Source organism: Pelodiscus sinensis, chromosome 16, assembly GCF_052426305.1.
Source record: "Pelodiscus sinensis isolate ZL-2025 chromosome 16, ASM5242630v1, whole genome shotgun sequence".
NCBI lineage: Eukaryota > Metazoa > Chordata > Testudines > Trionychidae > Pelodiscus > Pelodiscus sinensis.
Genome location: NC_143067.1, coordinates 8,967,357 through 8,985,597, shown reverse-complemented (window position 1 = coordinate 8,985,597; position 18,241 = coordinate 8,967,357). Strand labels below are relative to the sequence as shown.

At 43.1% G+C, this 18,241-nt stretch overlaps 1 protein-coding gene across 1 annotated transcript in view; it reads right to left on the bottom strand.

Moving 5' to 3' along the window:
- ADAMTS2 (ADAM metallopeptidase with thrombospondin type 1 motif 2) overlaps positions 1-18,241 on the bottom strand; it is a 310,181-nt gene that overhangs the window by 192,839 nt on the left and 99,101 nt on the right. The window contains exon 3 of the mRNA XM_075900502.2: positions 5,939-6,092. Within this exon, the coding sequence (XP_075756617.2) occupies positions 5,939-6,092 (154 nt within the window). The remainder of the gene's footprint in view (positions 1-5,938; positions 6,093-18,241) is intronic.

Genomic DNA, 18,241 nt, shown 5'->3' with positions numbered 1-18,241 from the left:
GCCACAAACAGCTTATCTGTGCCATTCACGAAGCTCCTGGAGCAGTAGGAATGGGGTGCACTCAGAGGAGGTGGCAGGGAACAGGCGGGGGCTTGAGGAAGGGGTAGATTGGGGGTGGGTTGGAGATGGAGTAGGTATGGGCTTGGGGAAGGGGTGGAATGAAGGCAGGGCCTGGTGCAGAGGAGGGTTTGAGATCTCCCTGGATAGAAGGAAAGTTGGCCCCTGTGTCTCAACATGTCATGTTTATTATGTGTGTCAGAAGTCTGTTTTTACTGTAGTTTCAAACAATTTGGCTGGTACTACAGTTAGACTCACCAGCTGTAATTGCCAGGATTGCCGCTAGAGCCTTTTTAAAAAATATGCATCACATTAGCTAACTACCCCGGATCTGGTACAGAGGTTGATTTAAGCGACAGCTTAAATACAACTGTTATGAGTTCTACCATGTCATATCTGAGTTCCCTCAGAATTCTTGGGTGACTTGTTAGCTCAGCTCCTTGAATTGGCTTATTGTAGCATCCTTCTGAACTGGTGCGCAATTGGGAAGGAGATTCATCCATTAAACAAGCTAAAATAATTAACAAAGAAATGACCAGGTTTCACTTTAACAAGCACGCTCATCAAACCAAAAAGTCACTATAATTTTCTGGAGAAAGTCTTGTTCTCATAGGTACTGGTCTAACTCTCATTCTGTTCAGCAGACTGGCTCACCTTAGTTTGCAAATCCCCTTGGAAAGGAGGTCTGCTGTTTTTAATTATATAGGAACTGTGAAACAACCCAACTGGAAAGTAGGCACCACTGCAGGATATGGAGTCAGGTCAGACAGAGCTTTGCCTTAGCCTGTGGACAGGTCTAAAATGGAATAAATGTGCTTGCTTTTTAGAACATCTTGGCAGGCTTTGAGTTTGTAGATAAGGACTCTGTGTTCAGGCACGCAGCATCTGACCATCTACAGGTTACAGAATTTCAGGAAGCTACAAGTTTGTACAAGTGCTCCGCATATGTCTCTGGTGGGATCTGAACATCTCAACAGGTTTGGAAATTCCAAGGCCTGAGTTGGTTACAAGGGCGAAAAAAATTGTGTATTTCAAAGTGGTGCTATCTAATGAAATTGCATCCTTGTTCTATAATAAACTCTTTCTTGTTAAAGCAATCCTTCGTTTGCATAATAAATGAATCTGTCAATTAAAATTGAGTCAGTGCATCTCCATAAAGCAATATCAAAACTCACTTGAAATTTGGACAATTGGGGTGTATTTAGCCTATGACTGTAAAGAAAGCGAATGCACAGGAAGGAAAACTTTAGCAGAATTATTTCCTTTCGACTGATCTCACACATCGTCAAACTGGACATGAGGGTTTAACTGGACACATGCTATAAAAAACATTCCTTTTTTATGGGCCTGAATTTTGGACTGGCTTTAATCAGAACCCTCTTTTTGCCTGGGCAAAATTAAATTCCTATATTTTTTTAAACATGATCTCAACTTCTAATTAAAATCATTTTTTCCCACATGTAAAGAACATTTGAACAAAATATCACAATAAGTAAAAGTTAGAAAAATAGTACTCTAGGCATGATATAATGGGAAAACTTAATAAGTTCTACTAGAGGGTCAACAGCTTCTGCAGACCCCAGGCAAGGTGTGGGGAGCAACTCTGCACCCCTGGAAGGGGAGGAGCCTCAAGTGGAAGAGGCGAGACCAGGCAACCAGCCTTCAGTGCCACTTGGACTGCAGCACTTGGTCCCCCTGCCAGCCCTTAGAGTGCCACTGCACATATCCATGTGGCTTTGGCGGCGATTTAAAGAGCCCAAGACTCTGGCAGCGGCTGCAGTAGCAACAGGGGCATCAGGGAGCCCTGGGCCCCTTTGAATCGCCGGGCCCTGGGGCAACTCTCTCCCCGTCGGCTGGCCTGGTTCTAAGGTGTCAAAAGTTGTTATCATTCTCAAGCAATATTAACCATCTATAGAATGAAGAAGTCATAGAACAGTAGAATCTTTCAAATCAATAAAATGTTTTAAAGATGCCCACTACATTGCTGATTCTAACCTACTAGAAGACAAATTATTACCCCCACTTTCATATTACGAATATAATCCGCAGAAAATACAGAATATATTCCGCCCTGAGAATCTAACAACTTCTCTGCAACACACGAACTAGCACACAAAAATGTTTCTGCCTCTTTTTAAAAGCATTATCCAGATTTTGGCCAAAACATAATAATTCATACAGTATTAACGTGCTGCTCAATCTCTGAAGACGTGTACTTGTCTAAAGCATGTCATTTATTTTTTCAAGATATTAATAAACAAAGTTGTGTGAGAAAGGCAGGAGTAGGTGGATATATCATACCCTTAGACTATTGTCACTTGGCCAAAAACAGATAATCCTGCCAAAATCAGTGATTTAGGCTGTCGGAAACTGGTATTTACTTTTTTCCTTCTACTTGGAGAATGTTTTGTTTAAACTCAGAAGAAAATCTGAAATTGTCTTGAATCATAACACATCCTTGCCATTTTTTCACATCTGTTCTCTCTCAGACATTCCATTTATTAAAAAGGTTGAGTAAATGTGACGTCATCCTATTATACCCTATGGAAACAGGGCATCAATTCATCAACCAGATACTGGCTCCTCCTATGTCCTCCTATGACCTCCTATGCCTTCTGGGGATAGGCCCAGCCATCCGCCTACCATCCTACCCTGTCGTGTGCTCCGTGAACAGCCAGCTAAACCCAGTTCTACAGCTGCTCCATCATTTCAAATGGGAAATGGAGTCTCCAGATGCAAGACTGAACTGGAACAATGGTTACCCAGAAAGCCAAAGAAGGGAAGTCAGCTAGTCTTTTCCTTTGAACACTAAGCTATTGTTGTCTTTAAACACTTTTTGAAACTCGGACAAGACCAGAGCGTACCAACTGCCAGCAATCAAGGTTACAAATTTTCAGTAGGAATGGGAAAACCAGACTGAATAAAAAAAAATTAGAAGACTTAAAATGAGATCCAGGTTGTTTTTTTTTAACAAAATATTTTCGTTAACTTTTCTTAACATTGTTTTTCCCTTTTTTTTTTCAAACTGTCAGAAAAATGAAAATGTTCAGCCAATTAGTAAAAAAAAAAAAAATGGGGTAAGAGTCGGTAGGAATTTTGCAAACTTTCTTCAAAATTTTCCCAGATTTTTCTTTTACATTTTCATTGAGATTCTGAAATGTGAAGAACTTTAAATGATCTTTACTTTAAAAAGTCATCTCTTCCCCAATCAGACCACTTATTTCATGAGCTCATGGGCCTCCGCCCAGCAGGATCAGGGTCTCTTTCATCACCCTCTTCAGTAAGCATGCTTCCTAATCCTTAATTAGTTTGTTTATCTTTCTATTATTAAAAATAATAATTTGCATAATGGTAACAACTTGCACACCAGTGTGTTAGGTGCTGTATAAACATGGAATTGTTGTGTACTTATGTCACAGATTAATCTGTAATGTTGTAGCATAATAGTCCTTTTGGCTTTGTAAGTGCTTTATTATACCTACCAGTCTACTACAATGAGGTCAGTTTCTGATAGTTCTGTGAGCTTAAGGTATGTCCTAGGTCTCTACATTTTACTGAGGTGTTCTGAGATTCTACTGGTAAAGGGTCTTCTTCTAGCAGGTACAGTATGCCAATATTTGAGCTAAGCTACTAAAACTGAAATATGATTTGTGCTTTTCTGTGTATCAAACTCCTACTCCTGATGAATATTTACCATCTAAAAACAAAAACACTGCCATAAGGTGTGAATAAAATTAAATCTCTTTTGTTTAAAAGGAAACGGAATGACAGATATATTTTCCAACATTATAACAACAGCATAAGCATGTATTAATATAGCAAGCTCCACCAGGTGACTCCGGGACCAGGGACCATAGGCACATGCCAGTTGCCTTTGTCCAGCTCTGTTCATGGGTGTATCTGAATCCCACTGGAAGTGAGCCAGCTCAAGCAGACTAGCAAGGCACAGTTACACAATCTATTTTGATTGGCATCTCATTTTGATGTCTCAGGCAGGCGAAGCTGAGGAGATCAGAAGACTGCTATTACTTTCAGTTTTACAGTTTGGGCCCAGTATAATTGACATCCCCAATCCTCCAAATATGGCCTGAAGGATAAGAGATCCTATTTGCCTTTTTATAATTCTACAGCCTGGGCTCTGAGAATGAGTAGCATTCTAACTGGTCTATGTGCTTCATTTCTGCCACTGAAATAGCAGGAATTTGCATTTTATATTTGTCTGTAGATGTTGGTACTGCAGGGGCTACCTAAATACAGGGATCTTGAGGACTATGAGGAAAAATCCCTTCCACTGATGGCAAACACGCACCTAATACTGTATGCAATAACACACACAACTGCAACACACAAACACTAAAGTATTAGGTTGCTCTTAAATTATTAGTCATCAATTAAACAATTACACTATACAACAGAATTGGGCCCAATATGGGACTACTTTTTGCTTTACCACCCAAACAATCCAGTCAATAACAGTATTAATACTAGCTGTGAAAACACCCACTTATAATGCTTGTGCTCATTGTTCACTCAGCTAAAAAGGTACTGGGCAAAAGCAGTTAGCATAACTGTAGGTGATGATACAGCAAGGACAATTCTTTTCTGTACAAGACCGCTTATGTCAGGCTACATCTAGACTGCAGGCTTTTTACACAAGAAGCAGTTGTCGGAAGAGATCTTACACAAAAACTTCTTGCACAAGAGAGTGTCCACACTACAAAAGCGCATAGAAAAAGTGATGCACTTGTGCGAAAGAGAGCGTCCAGGGCACCTGTGCTTTTTCCTCTTCCCTCTTCTTGCACAAAAAACCCCTCTTCCCTGTCCACAAACGCCGTTTTGTTCAAGAGCTCTTGTGCCAAAAGGCATTCTTCCTCATAGAATCAGGATTACCAATTGCGCAAAAAAACCTCTGTTCTTTTGATTTACTTGCGCAAAAATACGCTTGAGGTGTGGATGCTCCACGAGTTTTTGCAGAAAAACAGCTGTTTTTCTGCAAAAACTCTGTAATGTAGATATAGCCTCAGACAGTGTAGACAGACTTCTTGGCAGCTTTGAAACTCCTTTTCATACAGCTCTGTCCACAACATACTGAGTCAAATTCTACCCACAACCGTGGATACACAATTCAATGGAAGTTCCTTCTACGGTTGCCAGATGGTTTAACAAAAAATACTGACTACCCTCCTCCACACAAAAAAAAAAATACCGGGAAAAAATTCTGTTGAGAAAAAAAGGGAGGGGAGACCAAAGTTGTTGAGCAAAAAGAAAAAGGACGCTGTACCTATAAATGGTCCTGCGCCCCTCACTACCCCGCCCCCACCAGACATACCAGGGGAAAATTGTCCCTGCTGGGCTTCTATCCAAGGAAAACAGGAAATACTGGACATTTTCTGTTTTTTTACCAGACAGGAGATCCAAATAACGGACAGTCCGGGTGAAAACTGGACACCTGGCAACCCTAGTTCCTTTCATGTCTTTGTCTGAAGACACAACATCTTATTCCTCTGGGGTGAAATAAACCACCATCCCCCAGGGCAGGAACCGCCGCATTGCTGCTCTATCTGTAATACCAACCCCGGTACTGCTCTTACATAGGGCTTAACTGTGCCTTGTAATAGCCAGTTTCACCGGGGCAAATTATTATTCCTAACTGAACATTAACAAGGGAAACAATTTGCCAGTCTGATAAGTGTTTTGGCTGCTGCCATGTTTGCTCAATCCAGCTCAACTTCCCTTCACTCTTCTACCCATAATGGGCAGAAAAGGTATTTCCACTCTCAAGGACAAACAGTCAGAGGTAGCAGATCATGGAGGCTGCTTACTAGACACATGCTTTAAGCTATGCCTTAGACACCAGTTGTTATTAACGTCTGAGCCTTGCCTTTATACTGGATAGCTGTGTTCTCAGTGGGAAGTGGCGTCTCAGCAGCTCCTCTGCGATACACCACGTGCATCCTGCCTCCGTCTTCCTCTTGATTGCCCTTCTCCAGAGGCTCAATGAAGAACTCGTCCTTGTCTGTGCGAATCATGCCAGCCTAGGAATGACAGGGCAGAGATGGAACATTTTAAGTTACTATTCATACAGCAGATATTGTGAGTAAACAGTTACAATATGCTTAAGCACACTTTAGTGCTCTCTAGAGAGCAGTTAGAGTGAAGGGAGTAAGCGAGATGAATTCTTTATTAGAGCAAAATTGTAGCATTAATGCCTCAACTTGACAAGGAAGGACAAAGGTAAAACCCCAGACCAAAGGGATTTCTGCTGGAATCTAATTAGCAAGGTTTGGGACTAAAATATGCATGTGGAAGTGGACTCTCAATTAGAAATCAGCTACAAAGAAACAGGTAATAAGACCATAGTAATTTGTCAGCCACAGATTGCTACAGTGTTGTACAAATACCCATGCCTGCTAAATAAAGGACCAATTCAGCATCATGGGCCGTTCCAGACATACAATTCTGTTGCTTGGCCAGACCTTTTTATTCAGAGACAAGATGGTAAAGCGCTAAACCTTAATAGTTGGCAAATAAGCTTTATAATTTTTTCTCCTGTATTAATGGATTATGTAAAAATGACACTAAAGATTGTACTGGCACAGAAATTCTCTTAGCCAGTTAGCAAAAAACAAAAAAAACTATAATTTTCTGTAATACATTTCAAAGGGATAAAAACTTAAAAATCCAATCCGGGGCAAATATACTGGTATGAAAAACTGTAAAACTTTACTTGTCCAATGAAACACAAAAGAAAAGTCTGCCATGACACTTCTCAGCATTTCCATTGCTAAGTAGAGTGGTATGAAAGTCATTAGTACCACCGTGAACAAGATAATTTTCAAACATGTTTATTCAGATATAAAAATATCTATCCTTTCCCCACAAACGTCTGTGTAATTTTACAGTACTGCCCTGCTGAGAAAAGTTAAGATACTCAACAACTGGTTTGCATCGATTTTCCCAAAAAGATGGGTGCATATGTGTTTGCACATCTGTTTGAGAACATCAACTAAATAATTCTAAACAGAAAGCCTTGATGTTCATGACATTAAATACAGAAGAAGACATTATTAATAGCACTGAATAGGGGAATATCACCCCATGTAGCTTTCTGGAAGCTGGCTACTTCACCTATTAATAACTCTTTTTTTTTATCCTGTTAAATTGGTGACACTAGAGAGCCGATTACCATTAATCACAGTCCCCTATCCGGTCACTAGACTTACTGCATGTGCAAACAAGTGCATCTGCACATGTATACCACACTCATTATGGTATTTATGTAAGCATCTTGGTGTCCAAATTATTTGTAGACCACAGCACTTCCTAGAAAACCAAAAAGAGACCCTATTCCAGGACCCTTGAAGTCAATGTACAACTACCATTGTCATTTGAACATTCCACCATACCCCAGAGGTAACATTCTAATACAATGCAAGTGACCAAAAATACTTTTTCTACCCACAATACACTACTTTTGCCACAGCATGCTCCTGGAATCCTTTCTTGGAAAAATGTCAGGTTCATTTGTCATGTTTTAACTTACATTAGAAGCAGTTTATGTTGCTGCTCTGTTGCATGTACAGCGAGCAAACTGATTTTGAAATCCTTTCCTGATTCCTTTTATCTAATTTGGATTCTACATCAGACCCAAGGAAGGTGAAACAGGCTCAGTAGCCAAGCAAGCTAAGACAACTAAGAAAACAAACGCTAAACTGAGTAGAAAGCAATTGATCTGGTTCCTATAAACAGGAATGAATACAAAGAAACTTTAGAATTAATGTTCTGTTGCTTTATATCTTTTTTAAAAAACATATGAATACGTTTTCAAAACTTTGCATGAAATATGCACAGCTAGAGAACATGCAAAATTTTCTTGCTCAGGAAGAAGCACAAACTATGATGTGCATGTCATATTTAAATCCAGTGCAAATATACATGTGGCTTAACTGCAATAGGATATAGGTATGCAGTTGCCATTTACAATTAACATATAGGTGGACTAGTATAAAAGGTCAGTCTGCATTTCTAGCTGAATTCAACTCTCCAATAATAAAGCAATTAATGATGGAGCTTAATAATTCATTGCGTGTTTAATAGGCAAAGACACCTCACAACACTAGGGCAAATGTTGCTCAGGGACTGAAGTCAGCATGATGAACTACAGACAATTTAGAGGGATTTAAGCATTCTAACCAAATGAATAATAACTGGAAAATTCTTGCCATCAATAGTCTAACAGATCTTCCAAAACACAGACCTGAAAAGCAAACCTGCTCCAGGGTGTTGATGCTCTTTGAAAAAGAAAAAGGGAATTTATTCAGGTTGAATGATGCACCATGACTGCTTGAGAAAATGAAGACAATTTAAACACAAGACCAGATGACAAAAAAAGATCACCCAGCATACTTGGAAGTTTCAGAGAATCCTAATTGAACTGGGCATGACACTATGCTACAAGGGGCTGAATCATAGAAAGGCCCTCTACAGAGGTGTCTTTTCTTCTAGGACAAATCAACAAGGCTTAGATCCAGCTCCAGATGGGGGGGTTTGCAGTTCAGATTAAGGATGTTAATTAGCAGTTAATTTACTAGTCGAGTAGTCTATGGAATTTCTATTGACTACTCGACTAGTTGATAGGCACTTCCACATTCTGCCTTTGAAATGTACAAGAGTGCCTGCTGTGGCTCTTGTACATTTCAAAGGAGGAACGTGGAACTCCACGTGCAGCCCGGGGCCAGCAGGAAGTCCCTCTGACTTCGGGCTGCATGCAGGTGCCAGCTTTGAAATGTACAAGAGTCCCCAGTGAGGGCTCTTCTGCTTTCAAAGCGGAAGCGCACTCATGGAGCCCAGGGTCAGTGGGGCACTCAGAGTTCCCCACTGACCCGGGACTCCAGGTGGCATTTCAAATCAGCAGCGAGCAAAGCCAGGTTTATGGCTGCTTTGAATTGCTGGACATTATAGCACAGTAGTGCAACAAATATGTTTGCACCCATCCAATCCTTTGTGAGTGTAACTGCGGTAAATTGCGCACACAGATACAGTAAAGTACAGCAAAGATGTTGCCATTCATGGGGAAATAAATCAACATGAATTGTAGCTATAATTGTATTTATTTATACAGTAGATGCTTTCCAAACACAAGAGATGGCATAAGTCTGGAGGAGTTCACAAACTAAACGATAATGAAAGTCACATGTAGGGTTGGGCCCAACCCTAGATGCAAACCCATTTTGGGGAACTTCAAATCCATACATTAAAATCCATATCTCTTTATGTAACAAGCTGGACTCAAATGTTAAATCTGCAGCCTCCGCACTCCGCACATGGGGAAAGTATAGAATCTGATCCGAGCTTTACCTTTCAAAGGGTATGTCTACACTAGAAAGTTAGTTCGAACTAACGGACGTTAGTTCGAACTAACTTTCCTATGCGCTACACTAGCGCTCCGCTAGTTCGAATTTGAATCGAACTAGCGGAGCGCTTAGTTCGAACTAGGAAAACCTCATTTTACGAGGACTAACGCCTAGTTCGAACTAGCTAGTTCGAACTAAGGGCTGTGTAGCCCTTTAGTTCGAACTAGTGGGAGGCTAGCCCTCCCCAGGTTTCCCTGGTGGCCACTCTGGCCAACACCAGGGAAACTCTATGCCCCCCTCCCGGCCCCGGACCCCTTAAAGGGGCACGGGCTGGCTACGGTGCCCGTGCCAGGTGCAAGCCTGCCAGCACCCAGCTAGCAGACCCTGCACCTGGCACGGCACAGAGCCACCCACCCGATGCCCCCCAGCCCACCCCCTCTTGCCGGGACCAGGCTGGCGGCTCCCGGGAGCTTGCCCTGGACCGCAAGAGGCGGGCACCTTCCTGGGCTAGTGCGGACATCGTGGACCTCGTCCACGATCTCCGCACTAGGCACAGGAAAGTGGCCGTCTAGGGCAGGAGAGCTGCCAGCCTGGCCACCCAGGACCAGGTGTGCATGAAAATCAAGGGGGTCCACTGAGACCCCCGACACTGAGCCCTGAGCTTACAATGGCCGTCCTGGGTCAGACCAAAGGTCCATCTAGCCCAGTAGCCTGTCTGCCCACAGCGGCCAACCCTAGGGACCCTGGAGGGGATGGACCGAAGACAATGACCAAGCCATTTGTCTCGTGCCATCCCTCTCCAGCCTTCCACAAACTTTGGCCAGGGACACCACTCCTACCCTCTGGCTAATAGGACTCCATGGACCCAACCTCCATGACTTGATCTCACTTCCCTTTAAACTCTGTTCTAGTTGTAGCCTTCACAGCCTCCTGCAGCAAGGAGTTCCACAGGTTAACTATTTGCTTTGTCAAGAACAACTTTCTCTTACTAGTTTCAAGCCTGCTACCCATTCCTTTCCTTTGGTGTCCTCTAGTCCTTCTTTATGGGAACTCAGGAAGAACTTTTCTGAATGCACCCTCTCCACCCAACCCCTGCTTTTACAGACCTCTATCCTGTCCCCCCTCCGTCTCCTCTTTTCTAAGCTGAACAGTCCCAGTCTCTGTAGCCTCTCTTCATCTGGGACCTGTTCCCAACCCCTGATCATGTTAGTTGCCCTCCCCTCTCCCAGCCTTTCTCTTCCCCTCTCCCACCTCCTTTTCCCAGTCTCCCCCAGTTTTTTTCAATAAAGACAGAGTCAATGTTGGAAGAAACGTTATCTTTATTTTGTACATCAAGAAGAAGGGGGGCTAGGGAAGGGCAAGTGGAAGGAGGTGAGGGAGGAATGGGGTACGAGCCCCCGATGGGGAGGACTGGGCTGGCTCTGCGGGCTTCTGGGGGTGGAAGCTCTCCTGCAGCCCCCCAATTACTCCCTCTCCCCAGATGGCAGCCTGCGGCAAGTGCAGCCGGGCTGATGGCCGAGTGGTGTGATGTGCCCAGTGTGGGCACTCAGGGCACTCCAAGCCAGAACTTCTTTGCAAGCGGGGCACCCCTTAGAACTGTGTGTCCGGGGTGGGGGTCGGGACCCTTTAAGCGCAGCCCTCGGCTAGCCTGAGACAGCATCTCCATGCTCTAAGTCCTCCTTTTATGCCCTGCCGGCACTGCTTCCGGCCATCATTAAGCCCTGTTCAGAGTCCACTCAATGTGGACTTACTAGTTCGAACTAGCAAAACGCTAGTTCGAACTAGTTTTTAGTTCTAGATGCGTTAGTTCGAACTAGCTTAGTTCGAATTAACTAATTCGAACTAAGTTAGTTCGAACTAGCGCTGTAGTGTAGACGTACCCAAACTTATCACTAGCTTGATGTGCAGGCCTCTAAGGAAAGATGCTAGCAGAGGCCTAGAAGAAAGGTGTCGTTTATGTCTAGAAAAGGGGACTGGATAGAAGGAAATTCTAAGAACTTCCGCCTTTCTGCCTTGTACTACTGTGTGCATCATTTAATCTCTCTACCTCATTTCCCCATGAGGGCTGATTAGATGTTTGTCAAGTGCTTTGAAATTGAAAAGCTCACCATAACTGCTAAGTATTTTTATTATTGTTTCAACTCAGTCAATCAGAAAAAAGTAGTTCTTGCTATAGCACATCTGTGAATACAAGCTCAACATCGCAAGGTTTTATGACCCAGCAAATAGTGTAATAAGTGCAACTTAAAGGCAGCCAGGGTGTTCATATGAACCTGGATATGCCAATTACATAAGTTCTTTCTTCACTACAACCATATCCAACAATAGTAACAATACTCTTTGTGCCAAAAAAATTAAATGTCTGAAGATCTCAAAGTTTAACAGTCACTAATATTTGAGAGAGTTTGTCTGTCTGTTCTAAACGGTAAGAGCTAGGACCAGCAAATTTGGTTTGCAGCTTTCTCTTAACATAAGTGAAAGCAAGATCAGGGTTTGGTTGTGCCAGGACAATGGGATGTGCCTGGAATGGGTTTGTTTCTCGTAAAACCGAAGGGGAGGGCTCTGCTATACAATGACCACATGGGGGCAGCAAGGGATATGGGATGGAAAGCAGGGACAGTTATCCTATATAATGACCACAAAGGAGAAGCCAGGGGCCAGAGATGGGAATCCGAACAGCTATAACTTCATTGGGGCAGCAGGAGGCAAGGTGAAGAAAGGGCAGCTAGAAACTATATATTTGAGAGCGTTTGTGTGTCTGTCCCCCAGCTGGGAGACATGTACCTCTCCTCCGGATGTGCCCACTGGAGATGCAGCAGCCATGGAGAGGCGCTTCCCACCTGGCCCCAACCTTCTGCAGTGAGAGGGCTGGGGTTATCCTCTCTCCCTGGGGCAGCCTGCACACTGAACCCCTCATCTTCACCCCCACTCCAGAGCGATGCTTTAAATGGAAAAAAATTAATTGAGCTAAGGACCCGAGCAACTTTATAATAGGATTAAAAAGTTACAGTAAATTCCTGGAAAGTATTTCTAGAGGGTCAAAACTGAAAGATCAAATTATTTTGACCAAATTCTGTTTTCAGGTCCTCTGACATTAGTCCAGAGGAGGGATGTAAATGACTAGTCATCTAGTCCCTCGACTAGTTGCTCCCTCCATCTTTGCTGCCTCTATCAGAGGCAACGGGGGGGGGGGGGGATAGGAGCTGGTGCTGGTGGGAGCTGGCTTAAAAGCTGGTTTCCCCCCAACACCATCTCCGCAGGCAGCAGGAGAGACAGAGGGGTACTGGGGAATCGGGTGCAAACAATTAGCTGATTCCCAGCTCACGCATGTGCTTTTAAAATATATTAAGAGCCACCATGCTCTTAATACATTTAAAACACGAAAGCACAGAGGGGGGACCAGGTGTGAGCCAGGAATCAGCCGTCCCAGCTTGCACCAGGTCTTCCCTGCTTTGTTTTAGCCTTTTAAATGTATTAAGGGATCTTAATACATTTAAAAGGCAGAGCTACAGTGGGGTCAGCTCCGGGGTTAGCTCCCCCACATATCAACTAATTGACTAGTCTATGGAAATTCCATCAACTAGTTGATTAGCTGTTTAAACACCATTTAATATCCCTAGTCCAAAGGGAACTCAACAAGTCACAGGAAATCATCTGGATTTACCCCAATAGAGAGTAAAACAGAATTGTGCCAATTCACTAGTAAGGTGCTCATTTTTGGAGCAGAGGTGGCTGCTTCAAGAGAGCTGCAAATTCAGAGGTAGCCTCAAAGAGCAGTCTTCTATATTCTGTTCTAGCTTTTTATTTTTAGCCAATGCCCAGGACTGCTGCATATTCATTAGTCACCTATAAACAATGCCTTCAGTTTACTATGATTCTCCTGACACAGTAAACGTTGTGTAACTCAGGACCGGAGTCGGAACTCGGCGTCAGCCATACAAATGACTCGAAATTTGGGAAGAAATGCTAAGCTGACACTTGCCTTTCTGCTGTCTCCTGTTGTTTTGGGGTTCTTATAGGGCAGTGCATTATCCACTAGCTTGCAAAAAATACCAAGGAAGAGAAATGGTATCTGCCTTTGGGAAGTACCAAAGTATCAAACAGCCCATAATCTGCAAATGTTCTTCAAGAGAGGATATCTCCTGCCCCCCCTTCCAAAGACTTTTATACCCAGACCACCAATGACTCAAGTCAAGCACCGCATAACGCTCATTAACATGCATCGAGAAGGGGAGCAAAAGAAGATAATTAAACACAAGGAAGATGCAATTAAGAGAACAAATCCTCCTCAGCCTAGCAAAAGCATTAATAGGGAGCCATGTCCAGGGCTCTTCAGAAAGCAAGCATGGAGAATCTATCCCATCCCACTGAGGAAAAGGTGACACTGATGGTCACTGATGAGCCTATAAGCCATGTGGAAGTTGGAGGTCTGAAGGCCTGCCAAGCTTGGAAAAAGGCATGCGCTGTGAACCTCCTAACTGAGACCGGGGAATCTGGCAAGATGTTTTATTGCAGGAGATAACTGTTCACCCTCCTAACACTATGCCCTGACCTTCACTGTGCTCCCCACTCTTTCTCCACTGTCTCTGACAAACACCATATTCTCTTCCTGCTCCTGCAACAAGATTTGTCACAGTTTCTTCCCTCCCTACACAACTGGAAGACCAGGAGTTACAATCTCTCCCACGGGCTGTTCCAGGAATAGCACAATAATGCCCAGGCCTTCTTATAAGCTAACCCAGCATTTTTCAAAATTGGGTCACATGGCTGCCAGGGAAAGTTGCTAGCGGGCCAACACCACCTTGTTTACTTAATGTGTCCGCAGCCACAGAGCCTGTAGCTCCCGTTGGCCATGGTTCACTGCAAGCTCTGTGGCTCTGGACACATTAAGTAAACAAAGTAAACACCCAAGGCCTGCCAGCATTTTAAAGGGCCAAAAATACACAAAACCCACCCATAACATAGAAACACAAAACAGTAGAACTAGAAGGGACCTCAAGAGGTCATCAAGTCCAGGCCCCTGCCCTCATGGCAGGACCCAGTACCATCTAGACCAGTGTTTCCCAAATAGTGCTCTGTGAAGTAAAAGTAAGGGTTTTGCGAGAATCCGATTACTCCTCCCTGCCCCCATCCCCCGAGGCGGTCTTAGGGGCGGGCAAGCCAGGGCCTAAGGGGTGGCCTGGCTTCTTCTTCTTTTTTGTTTTTTTGCTTTTTTTTGGTCAAGTATTTCCCCCCGGCGAGGGTTTTTTTTTATAAGGGTTCCATGGCCAAATAAAATTGGGAAACATTGGTCTAGTCCATCCCTGATAGATGCCTATCTAACCTGCTCTTAAATATCTCCAGGGACCTAGAAACATTTATGCCACCACCCCTTTGCTTTTTCTGCAAGAGAAATTCCATGTGTGACCCTAACACATTGCTCGAACCTTCTATCTTTCCATCACCTGGGAGCTGCATCAGGATTTCCAACAGTATTGCAGAGCTCAGCTCAAAAGTTGCCTCTCTTCCAGTCCCCTCAGTGACCACCACCTCCTCTCGATATTTACAAGGCATTACTCCAGGTTTTACAGCTTCAGTTTCTATAGCTAATTAAATGTCTTCTGTAGCTCTGTGCTCAGGGAGTGACTTCATTGTCTCCTCATTCACTCTGGCATCACAGCTTCATTTCCTAGGCTGCACTGAAATAACCACACTAGGCCAGGTTTACACTAGACTCGGCAGTGTGGTGGAATATGTAGCTGGAGTCAGCTTACCTTAAGCCAAGCTTGGTAGCGTCCCCAAGCAGATAAGTGCAAATGCTTCTGTCAGCTTCCCTTACTCCTTGCAAAAGGAGGTATACCAGACACACGTGGGGGCACCCTCTGAATTCAATTTACCAGGTCTTAACTAGACTTTCTAAATCGAACTCTGGAAGATCGAACACGGCAGCGATGATTCTCTATATGGTGAAGATAAGCCCTAACTACTGCTGCTTCTACTCCTTCAAGATCCCAGATTTTGACCCATCCTGTGGCTTCCAGTTTAATTGATCACTTTTCCCTTTATTCACACAGGCTTGGAGAATTGCTTATTCCACACAAGGAAAGATTTACCTCCCAATAGCCAAGAAAAGGAAAATTGGGATTAAATATGCATTACCAACAAATTCATATTTTAAGAAATAAATCCAAGTCTTTGATTAATTAGTCAATTCATAAAATGGTAGCTTGAAGGAAATCAGAATGTTTTGGAAGCTCTTAGCTTCTGTGCTTGGGGAAACAAGAATTCTGTAAATGCAGCAAACCTCCATTCTTGCGAAATATTTGGTTACAGTCAAGCAAAAAGGCAATCAACACTATGTGGGTATCCATGAACTGCACACTAACAAAACCCAAAAAGTGATCTTACATTTCAGTTATGCATGCCCGTTTGATAACTAACAGGTGACAAATACTTACACTGACTACATTGTATTTGTTATGGGGTGGGCAATAAAAGGACAGCGGTTCTCCAGGGTTAGCCCTTGACAGGCCGCCGCCACGATATCTACCTGTCTCCCCACAGGTACTGGTGATTGCAGCTCCGGTTGGCTGCAGATTGCTGTTCTCAGCCAATTGGAGCAGTGGGAAACAGTGCAGACCAGGACACCGCTTCCCGCAGTTCCCATGGTCTGGGAACAACAATCTGTGATCAAAGGGAGCTACGATGGCTGGTATCTCCAAAGACGCAGGTAAATATAGTGATGGAGATCACCAATGGCTATCCCTGGTAGACCAGATCTGGCCCACAATCTGGTCTTTGCCCACTCCTGATTTATTACTTTTTGTTTTGAGGATTACCTGTTGTGTTCCCTCCCTCTGGGACATCTGGCATTGGCTACTAGCGGCAGACAGGATACAGGGCTGGATGGACCGTTGGTCGGACCCAGTATAGCCGTTCTTATGTTTCATACTGCTCAATTAAATCACAGAAACAAAGAATACTACAGGTTTGCAATTCATTGTTTAGCTTCAAAGAGAGTTGTTAGGCAATTAAAAAGGAGGAAAAGTTGTATTTACACAGGAGCAAGGTGGCTAGGCAAGGTCATAGTCAAGCATAGAGAAATCAAATGCTTTCTGGGCACAGACACATCTCTTATAATAATAAAACTTGGAACTGAACTAGCACTTTACAGTAGAGCATCTCAAAGCATTTTATAAGTTTTATTTTTACTTATAGGTTTTCTCTGGGTCTTATCACTATGAAATATAGGCCTCTGGCAATCAGTGGATTTATCTCCACAATCTCAAAACAAGGCAGAGAAATATTGTCCCAGTTTCATTGAAAAGGAACTGAGGCACAGAGAAAATAAATGGTTTATCCCAGATCTCACAGGAAAGGTGTGGCAGACCCAAGAACAGAATAGAGATCTTGTAAATTCAAGCCTTCAAAACCCCACCCTCCCTACTCCCTTTGGGATAACAGATATGCATCATTATCCTCATTTTACAAATAGGGAAAACATGAAGGCACAGACAGCTGTTCTGTTCTGACTTGTCCAAATTCACACAGTGAATTTAAACCCAAGCATGTGATCTCACAGGTGCTACATAAACCATTTTAATCCCTCAATAGTTCAAGTTAGAAAAATGCACAAGAGAAGGGAACAAGGATTCATTTACATTTTTAATGCTGTTTAGCTTCTTTCATCCTGCAAGAAAGCTTTGCAAAAAGCTTCTTCTGACATATTGTGTTTGTTTCTTTAAGAGAATGTCTTGAATTACAGCGTCAGAATTGCAGGGTATGATAAAGCTGTTTTTCTTTTAACTGAACAGAAGCACTGAAGAGTTGCATAAAACATTTCAAACACACTGGCACATATTTTATTGTATGTTACTACTACCCCAGAGCGACAATGATTTTATACAGTCCCGAGAGGGAGTTTTATACCTACTGCCCGAATTTTTCTTATTGACAACCAGAAATCAACCCTTTTGCAACATCTTGCATGCCCCTTCTATAGTTATGCAACTTAGTGTCCACTTTTATTAGGTGAAAATAAAAAAATGATGATCTACATCATACACGGTTCAGGATAATATCCTGTTTGATATATTAGTCTGGTTTTCCACATTTGGTACAGGGCAATCCCAAGCAAATGAAAGGGAAAGAATTTCTACCCACAAAAGGCCTCTCGGCTGATGGAATTTTACTTCCATCTCCAATAAAGCTTTGTCAGTGCAATCACATAACATAGAGACTAAGACATTCACAGGTAATAAATAACAATGACTCAGCTGCTGTCTACTGAAGTCTATGGAGCCACATGATTTACACAGCTTGAAACTTTAGCCTAGTATTTATGTGCATTTATGTTGCACATTTCATTATAGAAACCCAAAGCTTTTATGAGGGAGAGGGAAAATAGCACAATAGTGAGGGATGTTAAATATTATCCCCATCGAAGACATGGAAAAATAGACACAGGGGTAAAAAGACTTTTTCAAAGCCCCATGGCAATTCATGTTTGCCACTGGGAATATGTAACCCATACATCTGCTGGTTATGGTGGATTGTCCCATCTGTTGGCACCGAGACCACTTGCAAAGAGAATAATGAGCTTGCTCTATGGCCTTAGCTGAGAGGTAGCTGACTTTTAGCTCATGCATTAGAGACACATGGCTTTTGCCCCTAAAATTGCAGATTCAGTCCTTCCTGCCAACGACCTGGGTCCATTGACTTTACAAGTGGGGGCTGGATGAATCGCTGGAAGGTCTCAGAGGCTCAACTGAAGGAAGTCTGTAATCCAGCAGCACTGAGACCACCAACAAGGGAGAGTGAAGTCTGCCCTACAGGGAAGCCAGCTAGCTTCC